Source organism: Agrilus planipennis, unplaced genomic scaffold, assembly GCF_000699045.2.
Source record: "Agrilus planipennis isolate EAB-ADULT unplaced genomic scaffold, Apla_2.0 scaffold220, whole genome shotgun sequence".
Classification (NCBI taxonomy): domain Eukaryota; kingdom Metazoa; phylum Arthropoda; class Insecta; order Coleoptera; family Buprestidae; genus Agrilus; species Agrilus planipennis.
The window spans coordinates 63,909-88,231 of NW_020439189.1; the positions used below are offsets into that span (position 1 = coordinate 63,909).

At 33.8% G+C, this 24,323-nt stretch overlaps 2 protein-coding genes across 2 annotated transcripts in view; both read right to left on the reverse strand.

Annotated features, from left to right (window-relative positions):
- LOC108739166 overlaps positions 1 to 7,019 on the reverse strand; it is a 65,528-nt gene extending 58,509 nt beyond the window's left edge. The window contains exons 1-7 of the mRNA XM_025978066.1: positions 6,823 to 7,019; positions 5,330 to 5,518; positions 4,308 to 4,440; positions 3,632 to 3,762; positions 3,086 to 3,173; positions 2,918 to 3,016; positions 2,623 to 2,815 (exon numbers count right to left, since the gene is read on the reverse strand). Coding sequence (XP_025833851.1) covers positions 2,623 to 2,815; positions 2,918 to 3,016; positions 3,086 to 3,173; positions 3,632 to 3,762; positions 4,308 to 4,440; positions 5,330 to 5,518; positions 6,823 to 6,935 — 946 coding nt within the window. The 5' untranslated portion in view covers positions 6,936 to 7,019. The remainder of the gene's footprint in view (positions 1 to 2,622; positions 2,816 to 2,917; positions 3,017 to 3,085; positions 3,174 to 3,631; positions 3,763 to 4,307; positions 4,441 to 5,329; positions 5,519 to 6,822) is intronic.
- A 3,677-nt stretch (positions 7,020 to 10,696) lies between these two features.
- On the reverse strand, positions 10,697 to 21,026 carry LOC108739183 (RING finger protein nhl-1-like). Its single transcript, XM_018472957.1, has 6 exons — positions 20,844 to 21,026; positions 18,088 to 18,565; positions 16,490 to 16,822; positions 14,530 to 14,859; positions 12,517 to 12,897; positions 10,697 to 11,069 (listed from the first exon to the last, which is right to left on the reverse strand). Exons 1-6 carry the CDS (start codon positions 20,966 to 20,968, stop codon positions 10,788 to 10,790), a joined length of 1,929 nt encoding a protein of 642 aa, XP_018328459.1. The 5' UTR covers positions 20,969 to 21,026; the 3' UTR covers positions 10,697 to 10,787.
- Between the last annotated feature and the right edge of the window lie 3,297 nt (positions 21,027 to 24,323).

Genomic DNA, 24,323 nt, shown 5'->3' on the forward strand with positions numbered 1-24,323 from the left:
GTTGCGGCGGTACCGGCCGGGAGGCCGGTTTGTATTGTCTAATGACAAAAAAACTGTGAATGTTGTATATAAAGACATTCTATAGTATATTTAGTATGTTCAGTAGGTATCTTTTGAAGATTTCCCCTTTTCGATAATAATCTAAACAAAACAAAGATATATTTAGTATCAGCATTGCACCTATGCGAAGCTGGAGCGGGTCACTAGTAAACTTATAAAATATAAAAGGAAAGGGAACCGAAGAAATTCATCACCGACAACAGACAATAACCTATTAATTTTGAAGAAGTGAAACATGTAATTAATTTTTATTTGGTAGACGAAGGAGAAACTGGCATTGTCTTTATTACTTTAGCACGGTTCAAATAATAAAGACAAAGCGAGTTCGTGATGAAGTGCTTATTAACTCTGGAGTGTCTATCACTTTTATACAAACGTTAGACAGGAGATGCTACCATCCCTTTGCTCACTGTACCTTGCAATAACGTAATTAATAGTAACACTTCTTCCTTATAAAAATGTCATAGAATTCTTGACGTTACACTTATTTCGGCATGCAACGGAAATTGCGCGCGCAACTGTCAACGGTAATCGAAATGAACACATTTTTTAAATAATTACATACAAAGGTAGTTAGTAAATACTTAGACTGACTAAATAAGTATGTAAATAGAAACATAACTTCTTAATATTTTTAAATTTTATTCTGTACGCATTTCGAAAAAGGTTGTTAAAGGTTAATGTTTGATGAGGATATCAAGGGTAGAAAATGTTAGAAATGAAGAGGTATTGGAATGAATAGGAGAACAGAGGACTCTATGGAAGTCAATAAAAAATAGGCGAGATAGGTTAGTAGGACACCTTCTCAGGCATGGAGGTCTAGTCAGAGACATATTAGAGGCAGAAACAGGAGTTAGGAGGGGTAGAGGTAGACCTAGATTAGATTACTGTTCGCAAATAGTTAAGGATGTGGGCTGTTCTAGTTTTAGGGAAATGCGAAGTTTAACTAAGGTTAGGAAAAAGTGGAAGTGCGTGTCCAACCAGTCTTAGGACTGATGGCCTTATGATGATGATGACGTATTTCGCCTATTAGCCTTTGACCAATTTTAACAACAAACGTATTTGTATTTGAAGCCTCGTTTAACCTGTACTTAGATTGTCAATTTGTGTAATATTCGATAATGTAGGAAGGGTTATGTTACGATGGGTAATAGTTTCGTCCCCCCCCCCAGGAGACTTTCCACACTCTCTCTCTCTCTCTCATGGGGAATACTCAAAATACAGTATTTGTCGCTAAAATGGATCAAAGGTTGACTTCTTCCATATACGCTGGAATGGGTACCTACAAATGGACGTCTTGACTAATGTTTTTCAAAAACGTATCATTTGACTCTGAATTCAGTGGGTACATACATTTTTAATTATGTCAGTAAAAACTGTTTTACTTACCTGATTTTTCGGTAAGACAGTTTAAACCGTCTATGTTGCAATATCCTTTTTTATCTTGAAAAGTGGAAATAACAAGATTATCATTAACGAAGAGACCCATACGTACATATATATTTTAAGTTTAGGATACTTAAGTTTCGAAAATTTAAGATTAAAAAAGGCATCGTGATACTTATAAATACAGTGTAAACTCTTTATAACGTCACTCAGTTTAACGACAAACTCCTTAAAACGTCGAAATGGCTTGACTTTGGTTGGTTTATATTGTTTTCTATACAATATTGCACTCTATATAGCGTCACGCTCACTCTATTTAACGACAATGACTATTATTTTCATTTGTTAAAGCAAGACTAATATCAGAAATAATTGTTTGCATTGCTCGTTTTTAATTATAATTTAATTTACGCAGAGATAGCATATAATAGGCAAACAAAACTAAAATAGCTACCCCTTCGTAATCAGCACAATGTTGTATTCGGGCTCTTCGCACGACGGAATGCAATCACATTCCAAGCCCAGTCGGGCGAAACCTTTCGAACGTAATCGATTTAAGATTTCTGTAAGTTCAATAAACAAAATCAGAAATTCAAAATAGAAAAATGCTGCAAAAATAAACGCTCTTCACTACATAGTATAAAACAAAGTCGCTTTCCCGCTGTATGTCCCTATGTATGCTAAATCTTTAAAACTACGCAACGGATTTTGATGCGGTTTTTTTTAAAAGATAGAGTGATTCAAGAGGAAGGTTTATATGTATAATACATGCATAATGTAGTAGGGAAATACTGATAATTTTAGAGGTTTCTAATGTGATGTCGTAAATAAACACATTTTTTGCTCTTATATTGCAAACGCTGGCTGAACCCTATGAGATAGATCAAAATAATGTACTACAATATTGTACATCTTAAAANTCCATTTAACGACCACTCTTTATAACGCCGAAAAGTGTTCAGTCCCTTAAGTGTCGTTATATAGAGTTTGCACTGTATGTATAAAACAGCAAAAGTTCCAAAGATACTAATCATGTTAATTCTAAAAATTAATGTTCCCAACAGTTGCAGTACCTGCTGTTTTTGGTCAAACAAGTATATTTACGCTATTTGGTGTATTTTACAACATTGACTGAAGGGCAAAATTTCCGTTATTATTAACGTTTTCGTTACTTACTAAAATAAGGCATATGATGATGCGTGCAGTTGCAGAATTCGTAATGAGCGTCTGCGTGACACTGAACAATACACGATGAGTAGCTATAAAAATTATGTACTTTTATTTCCGGTGGTAATTCATTGGGGAACCTGCAATGTCTCCTCTCTACTGGTAAATACTTTACACCTTCGTCGTTTGAAATCTCAGTAACCTGTGATTAAAATTTATTGTCAAAAAATTTCCCTGTAGGAGAAAATCCTATTTGCATAAAAGCGTTACGAGACTCGGAGCTTCAAAATAGGTTTTCACTTACAGTGAACGAAATATTGTAGCTTTCTCCAAGAACGATATCCTTTCTTAGTTCAGGATCTGAGTTTATATACGGGACGTCTTCCGGGGCGTGAAAATACAGCTACAAAGATAGGAGTAAGTACGTATTAGAGACTGGAACATGTAAGGCATTTCTGGTTTTAGTACCTACCCTAATATCATCTACGGCTAAAATCTCTAGTGTTCCAGGCCCCGACTTTCTGTCACATTTCAAAATAGAAGGCGAATTAGATGATTTACTTAAAACGAAAGGCAAATCATTAGTATTTGACATAACTGTTATAATCGTATGCCTGAGGTGCCGATAGATACGGTGACACGTTTGCCTTATTGAAAGCCGATAGTCCCGGGTCATAAAATCATACGCAGCGACATACGCAATGACTTATAAAATAAATTAATCTTACTAGAAGTTTTTCGAAAAATTTGGGAATGTTCGGTAACTGTATAAGTATATACATATACAACAGGAATCCGACGTATTACAGTCGATTAATGGTAGGTAATATAAGCAGTATGAAAACGGTGATATTTGTAATTCATATCACAAGTTACCTACAGTGGGCATGGAGAGTTACAGAGTCAAATAAATTGGTTGTATGTATGTACATGAGCCCTGTTTAAATTAATTAGAGTTATACTAGAAAATTCGTATCTAATTAAAAAAATATTATTGACTTTTCATCATGTTTTTTACCTTGTATGTAGTGAATTCAAAGAAAAGCAGACGCCATATTCTGTTTCTAAAGGTAAGAACTTATCACAACAATTAAATTCTTCTCCATTCCATTTACATTTAGACAGAAGGGACGAACAATTCTTGCGATACTACAAAATCACACAGATGCTTTTCTAATGCATAAAGTTAGCCTAAGGGTCTTTTTTTTTTAAACTACACTGATAAGCCGTATTTTTTCCATTAAATAATAATCGAAAATTGTTTGTTTTAGGGTTCCGTATGTCCAAATGAAAAACGGAAACCTTAAAGAATTATTAATAATAATAAATAAATAAATGAAAATTGATAATTCCCACACCTCGCCGAAACTATTGAACCTAAAATTTTGAAAAAAATACAGAAAATAGTTAATAACTAGTTAATAGATTGCAGGAAAATTAATGTTTTGTATGTCACTCGTGTGTCTGTCTGTCCGTTTTTATTAATAGTAAAATTAGTTTGCACTATTTTACAGTTCATCATAATAAAATTCGAACACTACTTTGTTTGGCGATAGAGTTAGTATTCAAGAAATTTCCTTTGCATGACGATCCTTTGTAAGGAATAATTCGTTCATCTTACATCGGTACTTTTATTAGATACAGAGCTTTCAACGAAGAACAAAAGCAAAACAACTATAGGGGTAGGTACTTACCCGTCTGACAAGATCACTGAAATTCAATCGCTTGCATTCTTGACATGGTTCAGCGCACGAGTAGCAACTTCCAGTGAATAATATTATGTCTGATATGAATTCCTGAACAACAGAATCATCGTTCGGAGGTTCTCTAACAAAAAACGGATCGTGAAAATGTTATGTATCCCGCGCTAAATAGTTCGTCAAAAAACGACATCCATATGTTAAAGAATTCTAAGCATTGAAGCGATCTTAAACATTTAAAGAATGTAATTAACATAAAAACTGTTTCAATTGTCCTATAACCAAAATAAATTCAAAATGAAATGGCGAATTGTCGCGGAAATAACTAACAGTATTAATTTTTGAAAACTAAATAATTAGTAGGTACTATTTGCGTTCAACAAAAATATTTTTCTGAAAAAATAAATATTATTTGCTGCCGTTATTATCGAGATTATTATCATTAGCGTTAGGTAATTTTGAGGAACTACTTAAAACTGACGTTATATCAGGGTTGTCGTTACAACCGATGTTATTATAACCAAGTTCCATTGTATAAATGTAGGTACAGCTGAACCATCGAGAGGTGGCCTCCGACTTTTTCACTTGCGGCAATTAAAAATACCACAAATGGCGTGCTGAACGCCATCTGTAGTACGATGCTACATTTTAGGATTACGTATGCTCTAACAAGGTCCATTTAAATATATGGATATCTACTTGCCAAAACGAATCCCGGCGTAGCTCATACCACAAATGTGGTATTTTCTAAAACGCGCTGTTAAGACAGCAGGTAAAAGTTGGTCTGTGTTCTGTCGGAGTTGTCTGCGACACGCTGACGAGATCCAAAAAGATCGAAATCGCGATCCGCGTCTGGCAGTTTCGACAGAATACAGACCAGTTCGAATTATTTTATTTGAAACAATATTTTATAGATTTCCTAAATAGCCTCGGAATTGTATACAACTCTTAGATTTCATACATTTCCGGTAACATATATAATATTTTTAGATAGTTTTCTATGAACAATAACTTACTCATCCGAGAATGAAACTTCAGTATTGGTCATTTCACAAACCGTTACTGCGGGAAATGTTGTGTTCCAATTTAGATAAGTCGTTTCGGTTACGAAGCTGATTGAATTATACACAAAAGAATTGTACGAGTACATTATTCCAATCACGGTCCCATACAAGCATCCCACAAAGAATACTGCATAGAAAGCTCTAAAATATGAACAAAAAGGAAGGAAACCTAGCAATAACTGATCATTATTAAAATAAAGCTGGGTTTCCATCCGAAGAACATTGAAGAATTTGCTTTGCTGTTGTTTGTTCCCGAACATGTTTTACAAAGTTTATAAAATTTTCTTTATGTTTCGTCACGGCAAAAAACAAATGTGATCTGCTACCGCGGTGGAAACAATGAGGGAACTTGCCAACAATCTAGGCGATAGTTGTCTGTTGCAAGAAATTACAGGATAAATAGTTTGTCTATGATTCGTGCCATCCTTTTCTATTCTAAGCGTTTTTCAACAAATGATTAATGCACATCGATGCTAGTAATTCTTATAAAATTTTGGACATTACCATATAACTACATGCCACCATATTTTCAAAAATGTTCTTTAATGTTATTCCGGTGGAAACCTAGCTTTACGAACAGAAGGCGTTTTTCTTTTTTTTTTTTATAAAATGGAACACCTTCTCAGGCAGTTAGGAGGGGTAAAGGTAGATCTATATTTCATTATTGTTCGCAAATAATTAAGGATGTGGGTTGTTCTAGGTTCAGGGAAATGCGAAGATTAGCTTAGGATAGGAAGGAGTGGAGATGCGTGTCCAACCAGTCTTAGACTGACGACCTTATGATGATGATGATAAAATATTAAAAATGTTTATCAATTCTCTCCCATGGAGAAAGTCCTGAACATAGTTAGCAATATATATACTTTATGTCATTACATCACTTGTATGTAATATCTGTTTACATTTTTAGTTACAAATTTTGAAATAAGCTGGTCGCTAAAGAACAAACAATCCTTCATTTTTAAAAGCGCGGTCAAAAATATTACGTTAAAGAAACTTTTAGGATTTTTAAAATTCTTGGGCGACATTTATATATAAATAATATGAATGCCTCGTCTTTATCTCTAATAAAAATGGATCACGATGTTCCTATTAAATTATAGTTAAAGTAAAGTAAAAGTTAACGCTTTTATACATGCGAAATATATGCTGGAGATGACAGGAAGTTTTTACTTCTGCCTCATCGTAAAATAAGCGACAACCACGAAATGATGTACAAGTGTGATTCAGCGAGAATTAGCTAGTTATGTTTTAAGCAGATGACTCCATAATCAGATAAAACCAAATCTTCATCCAAAATCGAAAAATAAATTGTCAATTGAATCGTCTTGATTGATTGATATCTTAAATCTATAGTTACTCTACTGTCGATTCTCTCATAATTTACGAACCCCATGAATTGATGAAATTAAATTAGAACATTTACATTATTAATTATGGTTTACCTCTTGAAATAGTTAACATCTTGGTCAACGATATAGTGTAGACCATGGAGAGAACAATTTTTCGCATACTGTCTTAATGTTCGTCCAATCCTCTTGCTGTCGCATTTAAACATTACTGTATCTGCAGGTATATAGCAATCTAACAAACAATTATTAATTTTCTTTTACAATAAGCAAACGTATTTGTCATTAGTGGAAATTTCTACGAATGAAGAAAGAACTACAATTCACTTTGTCTTTTATACGATGTTTGTATATATATATTTTATTAGAGAAATTCAAGAAGCTATGCATGTAATTATCAGGGGCGTATCAATGATACGGGGCCTCCGGGCTACAGAGGCCCCTAACGTGTGTAAACAAAAATTAGTAAAATGTTATCCACAATGTCACTTAATCGTGCTCCCGGGGAAAAAACATATAAAAAGAGCTATCATACGTGCTTATAAAGTTTTCACTTCAGTAACGAGAAAGTCAAAAAAGTAATCTTTTTTTCCCGTGTTAAGCGTGTGCCTAAAAGTTGGCAACATCCTGCATCGGTTATTGCGGGATTCCCCGTTTAAGTCAATAAGTCCAGAAATTTAGCAAAAGAGTGGGGGGTAACAACTGTTTTTAAAAATAAAAGGCGAAAGATAAAGAAGCGTTTTTTATGAGTTATCACAAGATGAGTGAATTTCAGACCTGGAATCATATTTCAATGTATACCATTGTTGTTTAGATATATTAATTTCTCAAACTAAACAAATATTTCAGAGCCTTTATGACCTGAGTAATATGTTCGAAGTATTACAACCGGAGAAACTCCTATCTTCTTCAAACAAAATGATAAAAAATGCTTCCGGAAAACTATCGGCTAAATACAGTAAAGACATCTCAGTTCAAATTCAAAAAATTCATTCCATTAAGGAACTCATAGAATTATTGCTGATAAAATTCAGTAGCCTTGCATCCACTTTTCCGAAGGTAATAACAACATGCTTTCTATTTTTGACCCTTCCAGTTACAATCGCAACAGCTGAGAGAAGTTTTTCAAAATTAAAACTGATAAAAAATTAACCTAAGGACTTCGATGGGGTAGGAACGGCTGTCAGACTCGTCACTATTGTCTATAGAGGCAGAAATTTTAGAAACACTTAAATCGTCTTCAGCTATTTTAATAAATCAATTTGCCTAAAAAAAGGCAAGAAAAGTGTATATTTATTTTGAATTGTTCGGCTAGCTCAATTTCAATGTGGAAGCGTTAACATATAATCAATAAATATTTATTTTAATTCAATGCAAGCATTTTTGTTTCTTTTGTGAGAAATCTTCACCCTTCATTTGGGCTGCCCAATTAATTTTGAAACAGGGCCCCTCCAAGGCACGCCACGCCACGCCACTGGTGATTATACATATATAATGTACAGATATATTTCAATCAGGCTTTTAGTTTCACAATGAAATTCATTTACCTACCTTACATTCAGTGTATTATGTTATGGGAAGATACAAAATCAAAACAGAAGGTAATACAATAGTGGCGATTCCATTCCTAAATAGGGCCTAATGGAAACGTGAAATTCTATACAAAATCAAAACAATAACCTGTGTTAGACGTATTATAATATGGATCATGTATCTGTATATTTGTTATCGCTTCAGATGCGTCAAATACAAATATACGAGGGTGGATTGATAAGTTTCCGGCCTAACCAAGAGATGACGCCACTAGGCCTACCTTGAGGTGACATTCTATAGTACCATCCTTGGATAGCTTGTAGCTATAGTTTCAGCCCGATCTCCTTGCTAGTGTAGGTTTGACAGCACGCTGAACAAGACGCCTCTGTGGTTTTCGTAAAAATGGAAAAGCAGGAAAATCGTNTTAATTTTTCTGTTCAAATTATATACGATAAGAAATTTAGCATTTCTAAAGGAGTAAATATTGCGAATTAAGTTTTTAAAATTTACCAGAACCAGGTTAAAAGAAAAAGTTAGAAGCGTTCGAAATGTGGTGTTACAGGCGAATGATGAGGATACAGTGGATAGAGGTTAGAAATGAAGAGGTATTAGAAAGAGTAGGAGAACAGAGGACTCTAAGGAAGTCAATAAGAAATAGGCGAGATAGGTTAGTAGGACTCTTTGTCAGGCATGAAGGTCTAGTCAGACATATTGCAAGCAGAAGCGGTAGTTAGGAGGAGTAGAGGTAGATCTAGATTAGATTACTGTTGGCAAATAGTTAAGGATATGGGTTGTTCTAGTTTTAGGGAAATGCGAAGATTAGCTTAGGATAGGAAAGAGTGGAGGTGCGTGTCCAACCAGTCTTATAGGACCTTATGATGATGACGACCAAAACTTTAATTTATGAGTAATTATTGAACTTCTGGAAATGTTTACAGAATGTTTGCAACCTGCTGTTAAAAAACATCCAAACATTTACATCATGTTGATGTTCCTTAGAACTGAATCAACGTTTTGATAGGTAGAACACTTTTTAATGCTCACTTTTTTATGGAGTTCCCCGTTTGCCTTAACGGTATAGTTTTAACGCAACATTATTTAAACGGATTCCTTCGTGGAGTGCTAATTTTCATGGTTTAACCTTGAATATTATGAAAAAGGCTCATAAGATTAGCGGAACCTCGGGGTTCCCAAGAACCCAGTTTAAGAAACGCCGAACTCCACTTTCCTATGCCATGGAACATTAACAAAACTAAACGACAAAGAGATAAAAGAGACACAGACAAAAAGCGAGATCAAAGGACAGGGTGGCACCTAATGTTCTCTATAAGGGTTACAGGGCTGGAAGGTAAGCAGTTGGCCGTTATTATTTCAAATATCACCAAAATATTACAAGTATTGTACAATCGATTTCTATTGAAATATTCAAACGTCTTGTTTTATTCTTAATTTATTACTAAGATTGCAAGATATAAATCATCCAGCCCGATGTGTTTCTGTGTAAAATCTCTCGAGACAATGAAATATCTCATTATTTTGGAAAATGTTTTATACAAAGGTTGTATTCTTCCAAAGGCAAAATCAGCTGGTGACCTTGAATGTGAATGTAACTTTATATTCAAGGACATTGGCTTGCCATTTGGAAGTGGAAATTTTTACCACAGCAGTGGAAAGGGTGGGGAAATTGTGTTTTCGGAAATAATTTCTCGTAAATTAAGAGCAAATCAATTTTGAGAGTATTTTCGATTTCAAAATTTTTCACCCTTTCCATTGCTCTTAAAAAAAAAAAATGACTGGATCTTTAAATAATCTTGAATCAATTTCAAGAGTTTTTCCGATTATAAAGTTTTCGACTGTTACCATACGTATGCATTTAAAACAATTACTTGACCCACAAATTGCTGAAGATCGAGGTCAGAATAACACTCATGGTCAATAACCCTATATTCAAACATAAAATACGCATAAGTACTTCTAAAGCGGTGGTAGAAGTCTACTAAGAAAGAAAAGATTTTTTCGGTGAAACGTTTGTAGGAAAAATAGTAACTCCTGCGTTATCAGCTTGGATTAAAAACTCTTTAGAACAAATAATAAAATAGGTATTTAACGATTTCTTAATACAACCCCTAATACACAAACTTAAGTTTTCTTAGTTTGACGATTTTATGATTTAATTAAGGATTAAAAGGACAAAACAATAGTTTGATATTGATAATGGAAGAATGCAAAAGAAAATAAAAAAGATACTTTAGCAGTTGATAGCTCATGATAATTATTTACAAAAATTATTTTTATTTACATATCTTCACTTAAATTTATTTCAATCCCAGTTTGCATTTAACAGCACGTTTTATTAGTAAATACTTAACTATATTTTATTACGCTAATACCATTTTCTTTTCATAGTCTTTATGACGTATATAAATACATATTATGGTTCATGTAAGAATTTGAAATCTTTTTTATTAGGGTTTCTTATCATGTACTTGTTATTTAGTTATCAGTTTTAATAACAATAAAATAGTTATTCAAAATATTTGCAATTTCCTACTTCTGGAATCGGTAGTTACTATATCCAAATCAGGTGTAACAGCGATTCCAGAAATGCAAGAAAATTTATCGGAACCCTGAGATCCTCCAACCGACCGTATGAGTAGTCCATCAGGCGAAAATATTTTTAAGCGCCCACTTCCGGCATCCCCTACTAATATAAAACCGTCTGGATCAGTCGCTATGGCGTCGATAGATTGAAACTGTGACTTATTTCCAAACTCAGACAATTTTTGACCATCTAACGAAAATAATTTAACCTAAAAATTAAAACAGCAAAATTTATCTACATTCCTGGCAACGAAGAAAAGTGGAATGACGAATGGGACAGGAATATCAAATATCATCTTAGGCTAAATCCCTTTCGCGTTGAAGCTATATGAGATGCGAAAGCAGAATGTGTAAAATATTTAATTTGCAATAAATATGCAGTAAGAAAAAGATAAGATAATAGACATACAGAATCACAGACAGGCGAGACGTACATACATAGACAGGCAGGTGACGAAAATGAATGGTCCTTAGACATTAGGTAAGGACAGGCTCAAAAAAATATAACATGCTTCTATAAATATTATAAGTAATGATGGTACTATTAATTTTTCTGTTCAAATTATATACGATAAGAAATTTAGCATTTCTAAAGGAGTAAATATTGCGAATTAAGTTTTTAAAATTTACCAGAACCAGGTTAAAAGAAAAAGTTAGAAGCGTTCGAAATGTGGTGTTACAGGCGAATGATGAGGATACAGTGGATAGAGGTTAGAAATGAAGAGGTATTAGAAAGAGTAGGAGAACAGAGGACTCTAAGGAAGTCAATAAGAAATAGGCGAGATAGGTTAGTAGGACTCTTTGTCAGGCATGAAGGTCTAGTCAGACATATTGCAAGCAGAAGCGGTAGTTAGGAGGAGTAGAGGTAGATCTAGATTAGATTACTGTTTGCAAATAGTTAAGGATATGGGTTGTTCTAGTTTTAGGGAAATGCGAAGATTAGCTTAGGATAGGAAAGAGTGGAGGTGCGTGTCCAACCAGTCTTATAGGACCTTATGATGATGACGACCAAAACTTTAATTTATGAGTAATTATTGAACTTCTGGAAATGTTTACAGAATGTTTGCAACCTGCTGTTAAAAAACATCCAAACATTTACATCATGTTGATGTTCCTTAGAACTGAATCAACGTTTTGATAGGTAGAACACTTTTTAATGCTCACTTTTTTATGGAGTTCCCCGTTTGCCTTAACGGTATAGTTTTAACGCAACATTATTTAAACGGATTCCTTCGTGGAGTGCTAATTTTCATGGTTTAACCTTGAATATTATGAAAAAGGCTCATAAGATTAGCGGAACCTCGGGGTTCCCAAGAACCCAGTTTAAGAAACGCCGAACTCCACTTTCCTATGCCATGGAACATTAACAAAACTAAACGACAAAGAGATAAAAGAGACACAGACAAAAAGCGAGATCAAAGGACAGGGTGGCACCTAATGTTCTCTATAAGGGTTACAGGGCTGGAAGGTAAGCAGTTGGCCGTTATTATTTCAAATATCACCAAAATATTACAAGTATTGTACAATCGATTTCTATTGAAATATTCAAACGTCTTGTTTTATTCTTAATTTATTACTAAGATTGCAAGATATAAATCATCCAGCCCGATGTGTTTCTGTGTAAAATCTTTATTATTGCAACCGTTGGGTTCTTACCCTGTTATTTCCGCTGTCTGCAACAATTATTTGATTTTTATAAATTGCAACTCCTGTAGGGGCTTGCAGTCCCGTTCGTTTGTCGATTTTTCCGAGTGACAGAACTTCGTGGCCGTCGTCCGGATTGAGAATAACGGCCCTGTCGTTTCCAGTATCGCAAACGACAAGGTCGTTGTTTGGACAAACGGCTATTCCTTCAGGACTAAGTAACTTCCCTTCCGAAGTGCCTTTACTCGACAAGACGTTGATATAATCACCAGTACTGGAGAACACGTGAATGCAGTGGTTCCATTTATCTGTCACATAAATTTCACCCCTTGTTTTGCTGCATGCTACGCCATAGGGACATGCCATATTTTCCGAAGTTAATTTACCAATAACCTTTTAAAATTGTAACACTTAGTTTATTTGGAATTCTTTTATGGATATTGTGGAAAATAAATTCTAAAATAATTTTTAAATGTTACATGTAGGAGTCTCCTCCACAATTTGTGCATTGATGTCACAATAAATAAAATCAAGTAACAAGTAACATTTCAGAGATTTAGAAAATACCACAAATGACGCAGTAAACGCCATCTGTAGCACGATGCTACATTTTAGGATTACGTATGCACAAATGTAGCATCGTGCTACAGATGGCGTTTACCGCGCCATTTGTGGTATTTTCTAAAACGCGCTGTTAAGACAGCAGGTAAAAGTTGGTCTGTGTTCTGTCGGAGCTGACTGCGCCGCGCTGATGAGATCCAAAAAGATCGAAATCGCGATCCGCGTCTGGCAGTTTCGACAATATAGACCACATTTTATTCGAATTATTTTATTTCAGAGATTATTTGAGCATTCAAGTCTTGATGCCTTTTATAAGTACTTCTTATTACATTCTTTATTAATATGTACGGGAGCGTTCAAGTTTTACGTAAGCACGATATTCATGATTTTAGTTCTCCCCTATCAAGAAAATTTCCACAATGTTAAGGCATAAAAAGTTTTTTAATACTTTCATTGAAATTCGACGTTAAAACATAACGATGAAATTATTGATATCGATATAAATATCCGACTAGAAATTAGTTCAGGGAACCTGGATTATGATCAGACCCGGATCAGGTTTTCCGTGATACGCCAATCTGATCAGTTCTGATCAAGGAACAGTACCCTATCCCTTGAGCCTTGATTTTATAAGGCGTGACGGTTTTTAATCATATCCGGATTAGGAAGCCTGATTTAATCCTCATCTGTCTTCAGGCAATCCTGATTAGGATCGGACCCTATATTGAACTAATTTCCAGTCGGGTAAGTGATCAGCAGAGATGTGATTTTTTTTGAAGTATTTGCATTTTAAATACCTATTTTTCTCTTGCATTTAAATACTTTTTTGAAAAAAACATTTTGTAGTTTATTTAAAATACTTTTCCGAACGTTTTTTCTATTTGTAAAATGCAAACTACATTTTTGTCGTTATAATGTTTGCTAGTATCACCGATCAAACATTATATAAAATGATGAACGAAAGTTGTTCACATTGGCCATTGAAGGTATTAGAAGCTTAAAAAAGGGACAAAGAGACATTTCTTAAATAATATTTTATACTTCGGTAAATGTAGAAAATTAAATAGGAACCTACTGCAAAAATGTATTTATTTGAGAAAATTATTTTGAAAATACGTATTTTGCATTTAGCATTTAAAATACGAAAGGGAAACCTGTTTTGTATTTTACATTTGAAATAACAAATCAGAAAAGTATTTGTATTTAAATACTTTTAAAAAAACATTTTGCACATCTCCAGTGACCTGTATGCGACTTTATACAAATCTATCTTCAAAAATTTACTTTAATATGATTTGAAATTATCAAGTATTTGATAGATCTCTTTGTACGTAAGATTTATAGCATCCCCTATCACCACTCCCTCTGTAAACAAAAATACATAATCCCCTCTCTCTCCACGCCTGCTTACGTAATACTTGAAACTCCCTTACTGACTTAATTGGAATTTTTGTGATACGTTACTTTAAATTTAATTCTGTCCATAATCAGAATGGATTTATTATCTGTTGTGGCAATGTACAGGATATGCGAGGCCCATGGGGCAATAGCGACTCCAGCTGGTCGTGGAAATTTGTTCCAAATTAACTTAGCAGTAAAATTGCGAGTTTTATATTCCGAGCAAAAAATATCGTCGTCCAGTACAGGGGATGAAGCGTTTCCCGATAGTTCGGATTCCATGTTTAAACTATTCATGTGTAGGGTTTGTTCAAGTGGAACATTCAGTTCTCCCCACTTATCAACTTTGTCAATCAGGGCTGAAGTTGCCCGATGAAAATTAACAAAAGTTACGACCTGTGAAATATTTATCATGTGTAACGCATTTTATCTTTAAATAATTTGGTAATTTCTTGATAATATTAAGTTATTGAAAAAGTCAGGCTGATAAAATGTCTAACAAAAGAAGTACCTTAAGGTCCAAAAATTTGGTCAAAAAAACATTAATAATGGTATCTGTTGAAGGACACTAGGCACTTACAGACTGAAGTCCATTCCCTTTTTTACCAATTGGCTAAACAGGACTTTAACTGGTCCTAGAAAGGTCTGAGATATAAGGATTTTAGTCGGTAGGTCCGAGGACATCTTCCTCGGAAATCTGACATTACCAAGTCGTACGAACGGCTGGGTGTCATTTGTAGATATCCCGTCTTCCACGTAAAAAGAGCATATATACGAAATAGTGCACAGAACTGCCTCATGCGGCCCTGTTAAATAATATAAAAAATACCCACAGATTTCATTTGATCTATTCACTAACAAAAGTCGATTTATTTTTAGTTTTAATTACCTATATACGAGCCGCTTCTGATCGAGATCCAACTGATCTATTTAAGATAAGTATTTTCTGTTTCAAATATACAGTGGATTTCATTAATTACGACCTTGGTTGTTATAGCGACCATTGTGCTATAGCGACGTTATATGTAAGTCTACTGGTAAAGGTCTAGATGATGGCCTCCACCACCTTCGGCTAGGGGGGGATCGAAAGAGGAGGTCTCCCCCGTCAATGTACCATAAAAAGTTCGTGGCGGTCTCACCCCCATAAAATGTTATCGGGGTTCAAAGTTAATAAATATGCCAATTTTTATACATTTCTAGGCATGTAAATATTTATATAGTCATTCGTAAACAATATTCAAAGGTAAAACAATATTGAGAAATTTATATAAAACATTATTTAAATATCTTTATCAATAGAGTAGGTTAGGTTCGGTTATCGGGTTTTGTTCAAGTGACACCCTCTTTCGATCCCCCACCTTCACCCGCTTGAAAATAATTATTTTATTGAATTTTATTTGAATTATAGTGTATGAAAATTGTTAAAATAATCATCTTTCAACCCCCATAACTTTTTATGGTATAGTGGTTGGGGAGACCTCCTCCTTCGATCCCACCCACCTCTAGACCTTTACCAGTCAATTGAATATAAAGCATAGTTTAGTATAAAAGTAGGTATAGCGACTTCGGATGTAACGCAGAGTTCGGGTGTAGCGACTGTTTTTAATGAATTCATTTGCAACAAATCCGTAGTAATCCCATGCAGATATAACGACCGGAATCAGCCGCTAAAGACACAAAGACCTTTCTTATCTTTTGTTTACATCCACACAGATAGTCCACACGTGTGGTGACCTTTACCGTTGTTTCTGAGTAGCAACTGTGTATAGTAAACTTTTGAATAAGTGTGACTTCCAGATGTACATTTGCTGTTAAAAAAAGGCGAAAATTGTTTCAAAATAGAAAAACAGTGTGTGTCTGTATCTCCTTTAACTTTACCTGTACCGACTTCTGGATATAACGACGACATTACAGTGATCCTTTCGTTGCCGTTATACCAGAAATCCACTGAATATGCACCGAATCATTTTTATTTTTTTCAACCTGACTTTTTCAATTGAAATGTTACGTAAGAAAGTAACTCTACCTTTTGTATATCGCTCTCTATATTATCAAAGTCCAATTTTTGTATATCGTTTTTGACGTCTTCTATTTTCCCTTTCAAAATTTGCGCAACTTTGTTTTCACTTTCTTTACATTTTCCACATCTGGCCAACGCTTGCTGCTCTTCTTTTCTAATCTCGTTAATTTTCGATTCTACGGCCGTTTTTATTTTCATCTCTGCGTTCGAACATTTTTGATCGAAGTCGTCCAGTTTGTTTTCAAGTTTCGACTGAGTTTGGGAAAGTTGATTTACCAACGAAATTAAATTCTTTTTCAACTCCGACATATGTTCCGTCCAACATACTTTACAAAATACCTGTTCAGAAAAGGAGTGACAATTTGGAAATGTCGTCATCAATTGGGACATAACAAAAAAAGGCAAATTGAAACACAAAAAAAAAATAAGTAGGCACTTATGAAAACTTAATAATATTTAATGCGGACGGGTTAGATTTTTTATTTTCGAAGATTTTTGCCATTGCTTAAGTGCGCTGTGGTCAATTATTAAAAAGAACTCAATCCAAAGTTGTGGTAAATTATAAAGGGAACACGAGAATTTTTTGAGTTTACAAATAAATTATAAATCTGCTGGAAAAATCCAACAAGTTAGATTTTACGTTAACCAAAACGCAAAGAGGTCATATTTTGAAAGAATCCCAAATTAAATTTCGAATTATTGGGAGATTGTATGTACTTCATCGATATGGTCTGTGCAAGGTTTTGTAATAAAGAAAATATTATATAAGTTTCATTTATGTGTAGATATCATCGTTGTAAACGCAAATAAGGTTTCTAAATTCTGAGACCAAAAACGTATTAGCGACTTTGTTATCAAATTTCAAGCTCCGGTACTAATCCCGAAAATTCCAATGATAAACCCGAAATCGATATATTGCTTTTTTACAACAAAAGTATTAAAGTAAGAGTTTAATGGAAACCAGTAATCCAGTCGGTAGAGAATTTTCTCGGCATAAATTTGTTACCGGACGGGAGTTGTTCCTTGATGTACGCGGAGAAAAGTTAAGCATCCCTGTATATTTTTAAACTTCGAAAAAGTGTGCGTTAACAAATGGGGGAGGTTCAAAGTTGACAAAAACCAGGTTTTTAGATCTCGAAGACAAGGTATGTCCTTTTAGAACGAAAAGTTTCAAATAAAAATTGTAGAGAAATTAGAAATTTAAATGACAGTTTTAAGGTGGAGGTTCTACTACTGAAATTTAGAGACCACATTTGTTATGGGTAAAATCCTGGGGCTAAGTACCGGCACTGGTAACCCTAAGATAGTCAAGCCATAATTAACTTTGTATACTCCATGAGATTACTGTTCGCAAATAGTTAAGGATGTGGGCTGTTCTAGTTTTAGGGAAATGCGAAGTTTAGGTCAGGATAGGAAAGAGTGGAGGTACGTGTCCAACCAGTCTTAGGACTGATGACCTTATGATGATGACTGCATGAGATACATTTTGGTTTATTTGGCTGTTGTAATATGAGACCGCAAAACGTTTAGTTTTTTTTCTTTGTTTCAAATTGTATAAGAGTGAATTGTTATTAGTAAATTATTATTATTTCGTTCCTAAATACCTGAACGCAATGCTGACATCTTGTCTCGTCGAATTTGCAAAGAGTCTGGCATTTTGCGCACCTAATCTCAGTAGATATCCTATAATTAGCAGAAGCAGGAGTTGACATGCATTTTGATGAAATATCTTTGGTTCCTGGCTTTGGTAATAAATTTAACAACGAATCGATGTAAAGATTTCTGGGCAGTACATCCAGGCCACCTATTCCTTTGTCTATCGAACAACTGTACTGGCATGTTGGACACTTAATCTCTACGCATTGTTGTGCCGCACTTTCAATTTCCTGTGCAGTTGGTGGCGTGTGTCTTTTATTCATTGCTCTGCCAGCTTCTGCCTTCAAATGAAGTTGCAAACATGATAGACAAAAGGTGTGCTGACACGGGAGCATTTTTGGTTCTGTTAATCTATCTAAGCACACTCCGCATTGTAAAAGCTCTTCTAAAACATCGCTTGATTCAGTAGATTTTAATCCTTCCTTACTAGAACAAGAAATCGAAGTATTTCATGCTGACTTTTATACTATATGTCAAAGAGATAATTAGAGAGATAATTAATAACCTTATGTTATTTAAAAATTAGGTAACTGTATTAAAAGACATTAAAAAAACTGAACTACTGATTATAAAAACTTTTAATTATAATTTATAGGCAACCCAACATACGTAGGTTTCTAGACGACATACATTGGATCATTCTAGAACACGGCCAATCTCTATAAATAGTTGTCGCGAGATTGAATGAGTTAGTACGAAAACGAGTTCGAGGCGACACAAAGCAAGGGCGAAGGAGCGAAGAACTGACAAAGTGTTCATTGATAACTAATTAGTAATAGAAGCAAATAATTAAACAAAAGTAGTAATAGTTGCTAGAAGGTGTTTTTAAATACGTGACATTAATAGTTGAAGCACTTAAGTTTTGAAAGTTCATATTATGAATTGAATAAAACAATGATGATTTATTCGATTATGGTAACATGCCTATCACGTTGTGGTATTTTCTATACTGAACTATTTAAATTCGTTTGAAACTTACAAATCAATTTTTTATTCATTTAATTCGAGAACAGGGTGATTAAGTTTAGATTACTGAAAGTCACTCTCTATATTGACCCCTGACTCCATAACTTTATCAATTACATCGATCGTATATTGCTTAGAGGTAAAGGCTGAAGTACAATTTCCCCATTTTCGATTGAGATAGATAAAGTAGTAACAATATTTCACCAAGTTTCGTAATAAATATAGACAATATGCGTAAACAAAATTATGTATGTAATTGAATTCAGTATAAAATTGTGTTAATTTAATAAAAAAATTAATGTTTGTCGTTTCCTTAAAAATTCGAAATGCATCACAAAAGTCATGTATCTTAATGGACGTATTAATGCCAGAATTTTTGTTAATGCCTATTTCAGTTTAAAATAAAATTTTTAATTAATTTGAAAGGCAATTAAAGTTTTATATATTTTGCGAAAAATAACAACAGAATTGTTGTGTTTCGATTAATAGGGACTTTACTAAAATGATAAATAAACTAAATCAATTATTAAAGATAGCAAATACATAATTTAATTTTAAATTACTTTTACAGTTTTAGAATACGTGCTCTCTCAATTACACAATAAATAAACACTTATCTCCATTATTTACTGCGCTTTCTATTGTAGTTGCTTAATCTATATCAAGTCGTCGAATTGATTAGTTAAGATATCATACAATAACAAAAAACATTAACATATATTTATAAGAAAAATAAAGAAATTTTGTAAGCTTCTTTTAAGTTTCATTTTTGTATGAGATTTTTATAGACAATACGCGTCGTTTTGAAATATTCATCAGATTTAGATTTCCTAAAAAATACTAACTATAGGACACGCGGCAGTTTATAATATTGATAAATAATTGTACACTCTCAAAGGTACTTGTTTGGCGTTGAATTCACTGACAATGGTTAACTAGTTTAACGTCAATTGCAACTTTTTATTATTTGATATTATTTTTCGAGCGGTAGAATTACTGATACTATTTAAATCTAAAATTTTGAGTTGTGTTCAGATGTATTCGTAGTTCTAGTATATTGTAATGATAATTTGTTTGACTGAGATAACGGATGATCAAATATTCTTCTTTTTCTGATTATTAAGATCTAAGATCTACTGCAAGAATGAAACTACTTTCTATGTTCAAGATGTTGGCGTAATAGGAACTTCTAATTAAAAATTGCTATGACATTTTAATTATTAATAGTGGTTAATATGAAATATTAATGTGAAAATTCATTTTCAATTTTCCATTCACTACAAACTACCTCAGGCTAAACAGGAAAATTTTTTTTGTTGCTGTTGTCAACCTTGTAGGCTCGGTTTGTCGCGGTTGCTGGTGTCACCTCTCGTAGCTTAGTGGTCAGAACATTGGTGAGTAAAGCCAAAGGTCCCGGGTTCGATTCCCGGCGGGGTGTGTCAATAGTAACAAAAAAAAAATTCCCTCTTTAACCTGAGATACTTTGTAGTGGAAAATTGAAAATTAATTTTCGCATTAATATTATATGAAAATTGCTAATTTTTTGACGTGTTGACTGTGTTTAAGTGCCAATATTCGGTCGTCGTAGGGTCAGAGACAGTAGTATCTATGTCTAAACTCCCGTTGACGGAATCATTAGGTTAATTTATTTACACGTACTGCGCCTTATCATCATTGATAGACACTGAATTTGATTAATATTAGAAGTGTAGAAACTATTGTACAATCTGAAACTTACTTGGGCTTAGTAACGTCCAACCTTTTCATATTTTGTTTCACTTTTTGTAGTCGCGAAGAAATATGCATCTTCTCAACACCCAAAGACTGAGATCTCTTTAACACCTTCGTACTTGAGTCCATCATATTTTCACTAACTGCAAAAAAAATGCGTCTTCGCTTCGCGTGTATTTATATAGATATGGCTTTTAACGTTATTTGTTATTTCGAAATATGCCTTTTTATCTTATCTTCGAATAAGTATATCAATTATTTCCATGTACGTACTTCACACGATTGTGCATAATTGAAGTCATCAATTATAGGTGTCAATTGTCGAAATTCGTGATGCTTTTTTGAAAAACAGAATAACAAAGTCTAAAGCTATTTTCTTGAACTGAATATTTTTCAAAATTTCTATGGTTGAAACACCCAACAGTTTTATATTTCTTTAACACCACATTGTGGTTCATCCTCAAACCATCAATCGTCGTTTACAAGTGAATCTTCACTCTAGGAGCTCTCTTAGAGACGTCCACGAACTTGGAAATTGAGAGCATAGAATTATTTGGGTAGAGCACGAGATCAATTGTATGCGATTCTTTTCTTATCAGAAAAATAGAGATTTGAAGTGCGACTAGATAATCGAAGATTAAGAGTTTGAAGTCAATCTGGTAACTCGAAAATTATACTTATATACTTTGGTTTTGTAAACCAATTGCTAGCGCTCAACTTTATGTCGAAAATATTTTTCAAACTAAAGTTGTATCATTTGCGGGAAGAGTCCGTTAAAATTTTGTTGTACATGATAAAATGCCTGCCCTCACACGGCAATGGTGACGGAGGATTTTTTAGAATGCTCCCAGTTCAATTCCAGAGAGGCGGTAAGGGACATGCCGCAGAGATGAGACCAACCGCATATGGATGATGCCCACAATCGCGAACGGAACCAACAGCTCCCTTCACAATGGGAAATATATAGGTGGCTATATATGTAGTAACATAAGATATTATTACGAAGTTAGGGTAGAAATATTGAGCAGTTGTATATGTGTGTGTGTGTGTGTGTGTCCGTAGTTCTAAGAAAATTCAAGTAGGTTAAGTTGTAAAGTCAAACCAGATGTTTTTTTTGCTAGATGCTAAGGGTAGTTTTTAAGTTGTTTCCTGTAAGGAGAAATCGGTCGAACCAAGTACCCAGGTAGTCGAAAAAAGGACAGAGGTAGGGGTGGGTCGTTTACGTTTTCACCGACAACGAAACGAAACCGTTTTTTTAACGTCAACTAGTTGATAAACTAGTTAACGTTTCAACGTTAATAGATCAACGTTGTTTTGGTTACTTTTCTTAAAGAAGTAATAGGTCTATTTTTTACTTTTTGAAGTTTAGGTCTGACCAGAGTATAATAAATTGTTATCAGACGTATTTATTCATCTTCTTTTTTAAATATTTCATATTATTAAAAGAGAAATGAGAAAAACCATTTTTTTATTTAAATTAGCGACAACGTGTAGGTATAGTACAGTAGTTAAAATTATTTTTTATCAATTAAAAATATGATACCTGTAATACGTATATATGTTACATGCTAAATATGACGACTCTTTTCAAGGACACTATTTTCCCATACCTGCAGCTGGTTATTATTTAATTTAGAAATGCTTAGTAGACAAATTATCAATATTATATTCTTTTATGAAAACTCAAATCATTCTAGCTTCAGACTAGGCCTGATAATCATTATCTTGTAATTGTAAAATAAAGTTCTTTTTAAAAACTCTTTTGTTGGAACTTTTATCGTATCAGTTGGCGCAGTCAGTAGGATCGTCTTTTCCGTAATTTCAAAAAAGGCGATCAGTGAATATTTTCGGGAATTTAGTGGTGAACTTTTCTCGAACAGATTTGTGAACTTTTTCGGGAATATAGTGGTGAACCCTTTTTCTCGAAGAAAACTGTTTTAACATTGGGAACTCATTGGAGAAGTGGAACATCGTGTTGTCCATAGAAACCTTTCGCAGTTTCGCCTTCAGGAGACATTCCGACTAAGGGAAAATCAAAAATTGGATTTCCGCCTGTTCGCCCTGCTGCTCAGGACCCATGAACTTGCACCTCTACATAGCAAGCATCTTATTGGCAAGGTTGGTGATCCTTTAATTAACCAATTTACCAAACTGTACAGGTTTACAAATACCTTTACTTTTTTTAAAATTACATAAATTCTATACTTGAAAACTTGAGAAACATGACCTCAAACGAGGAAAGAAACTTTTCAAGAAGGGAATTGGCAGAGCTTATTCCTACGTTTGATGGTGATAACATACCTCTCCATCAGTTTATTGAAAATGTAGATTTTGTTTTTATTAATTGCGGTGCTGGCGATACTCAGTATTTCGTTAGACTGACTTTAACAAAATTAACTGGTAGGGCAGGCAAAATTATTCTTTCTAAAAGAGTAGATGAATGGCCAGATATTAAACGCCACCTTGAAAATAATTTTGGTTTAGAAAAAAGTACTGAAAGTTTAGTAGGAGATCTATTTCGTTATAGACCCAAAGTAAACAGCAGCGTTAAAGACATTTACAATAAAATTTCACTGATTAGAGACAACTTGGTAGTTTCTGCAACAGAAGACTACGAAACAGAAGAAGAAATTGTCGCTGTTACAGAATTTATTAATAAATTAGCCAAAACTGTATTTTTAATGAACATAAATCATGAGTTAGAGATAGCAGTTTTACCATCAAAACCTGTAACATTAGAAAAAGCTTTTAGTTTAGCGAATGAAATAGATAAACAAATGAAAGAAAGACAGGAAAGACAAAAATTTTTGGAATATAAAAATCAGAAGGTTAAAATAGACAAAATTTCTCCTAAACAATATTCAAATTACCATAAATTTAAAACTAACATGCAGTCTTCCGCCGAAAGTACTCCTAAGCCAAGTACCTCTAATTTTAAGCCAAACTCTTTTAACCAAAAGCATAGTTTTTCTGGTACACCATTTAAGGGGTTTTCAAAACCTAAAATTCAGTCGCTAGAAGCAGTTGAGAAAGAAACCGATTCTGAATCCGAACACGAAAATGAATATCCCGAACAGACTAAACCTTTAAACTTATCGGAGAACGAACAAGACGGGGATTGTTTGTTCAATTGAGTGATTCAGACCCCGAAAATAATTCATTTCAAAATTTAAGCAGCTTTTCCACCAACAAAATTAAAACTCTTATAGAAACATTACCTTTTATTAAAACAAAAATAAAGAACCAACCAGTTACTTTACTTATTGATACAGGAGCTGCCGTGAATTTATTGAAACCACATGAAACGTTCTTAGATAAAATTGACAGGAACGACAAAATAAAAGTATCAGGAATTAATTCCAAATTTTTTGAAACTTTAGGTAGTATAAAAACCGATTTTCGAGGGAGCACAGTTAAGTTTCATGTAGCAGATATTGACATTAATTTTGACGGCATTTTAGGCATTAACTTTTTACAAGATTTACAA

Bases quoted from the DNA above. Each gene is read 5' to 3' on its own strand.
- LOC108739183 (XM_018472957.1), bottom strand. From the start codon at position 20,968: ATGATGGACTCAAGTACGAAGGTGTTAAAGAGATCTCAGTCTTTGGGT. The intron at 16,823-18,087 runs GTATTTAGGAAC...TTTTCTGAACAG, and splicing joins GATGTCAGCATTGCGTTCAG to GTATTTTGTAAAGTATGTTG. The intron at 12,898-14,529 runs GTAACGTATCAC...CAATTTTAAAAG, and splicing joins TGGACAGAATTAAATTTAAA to GTTATTGGTAAATTAACTTC.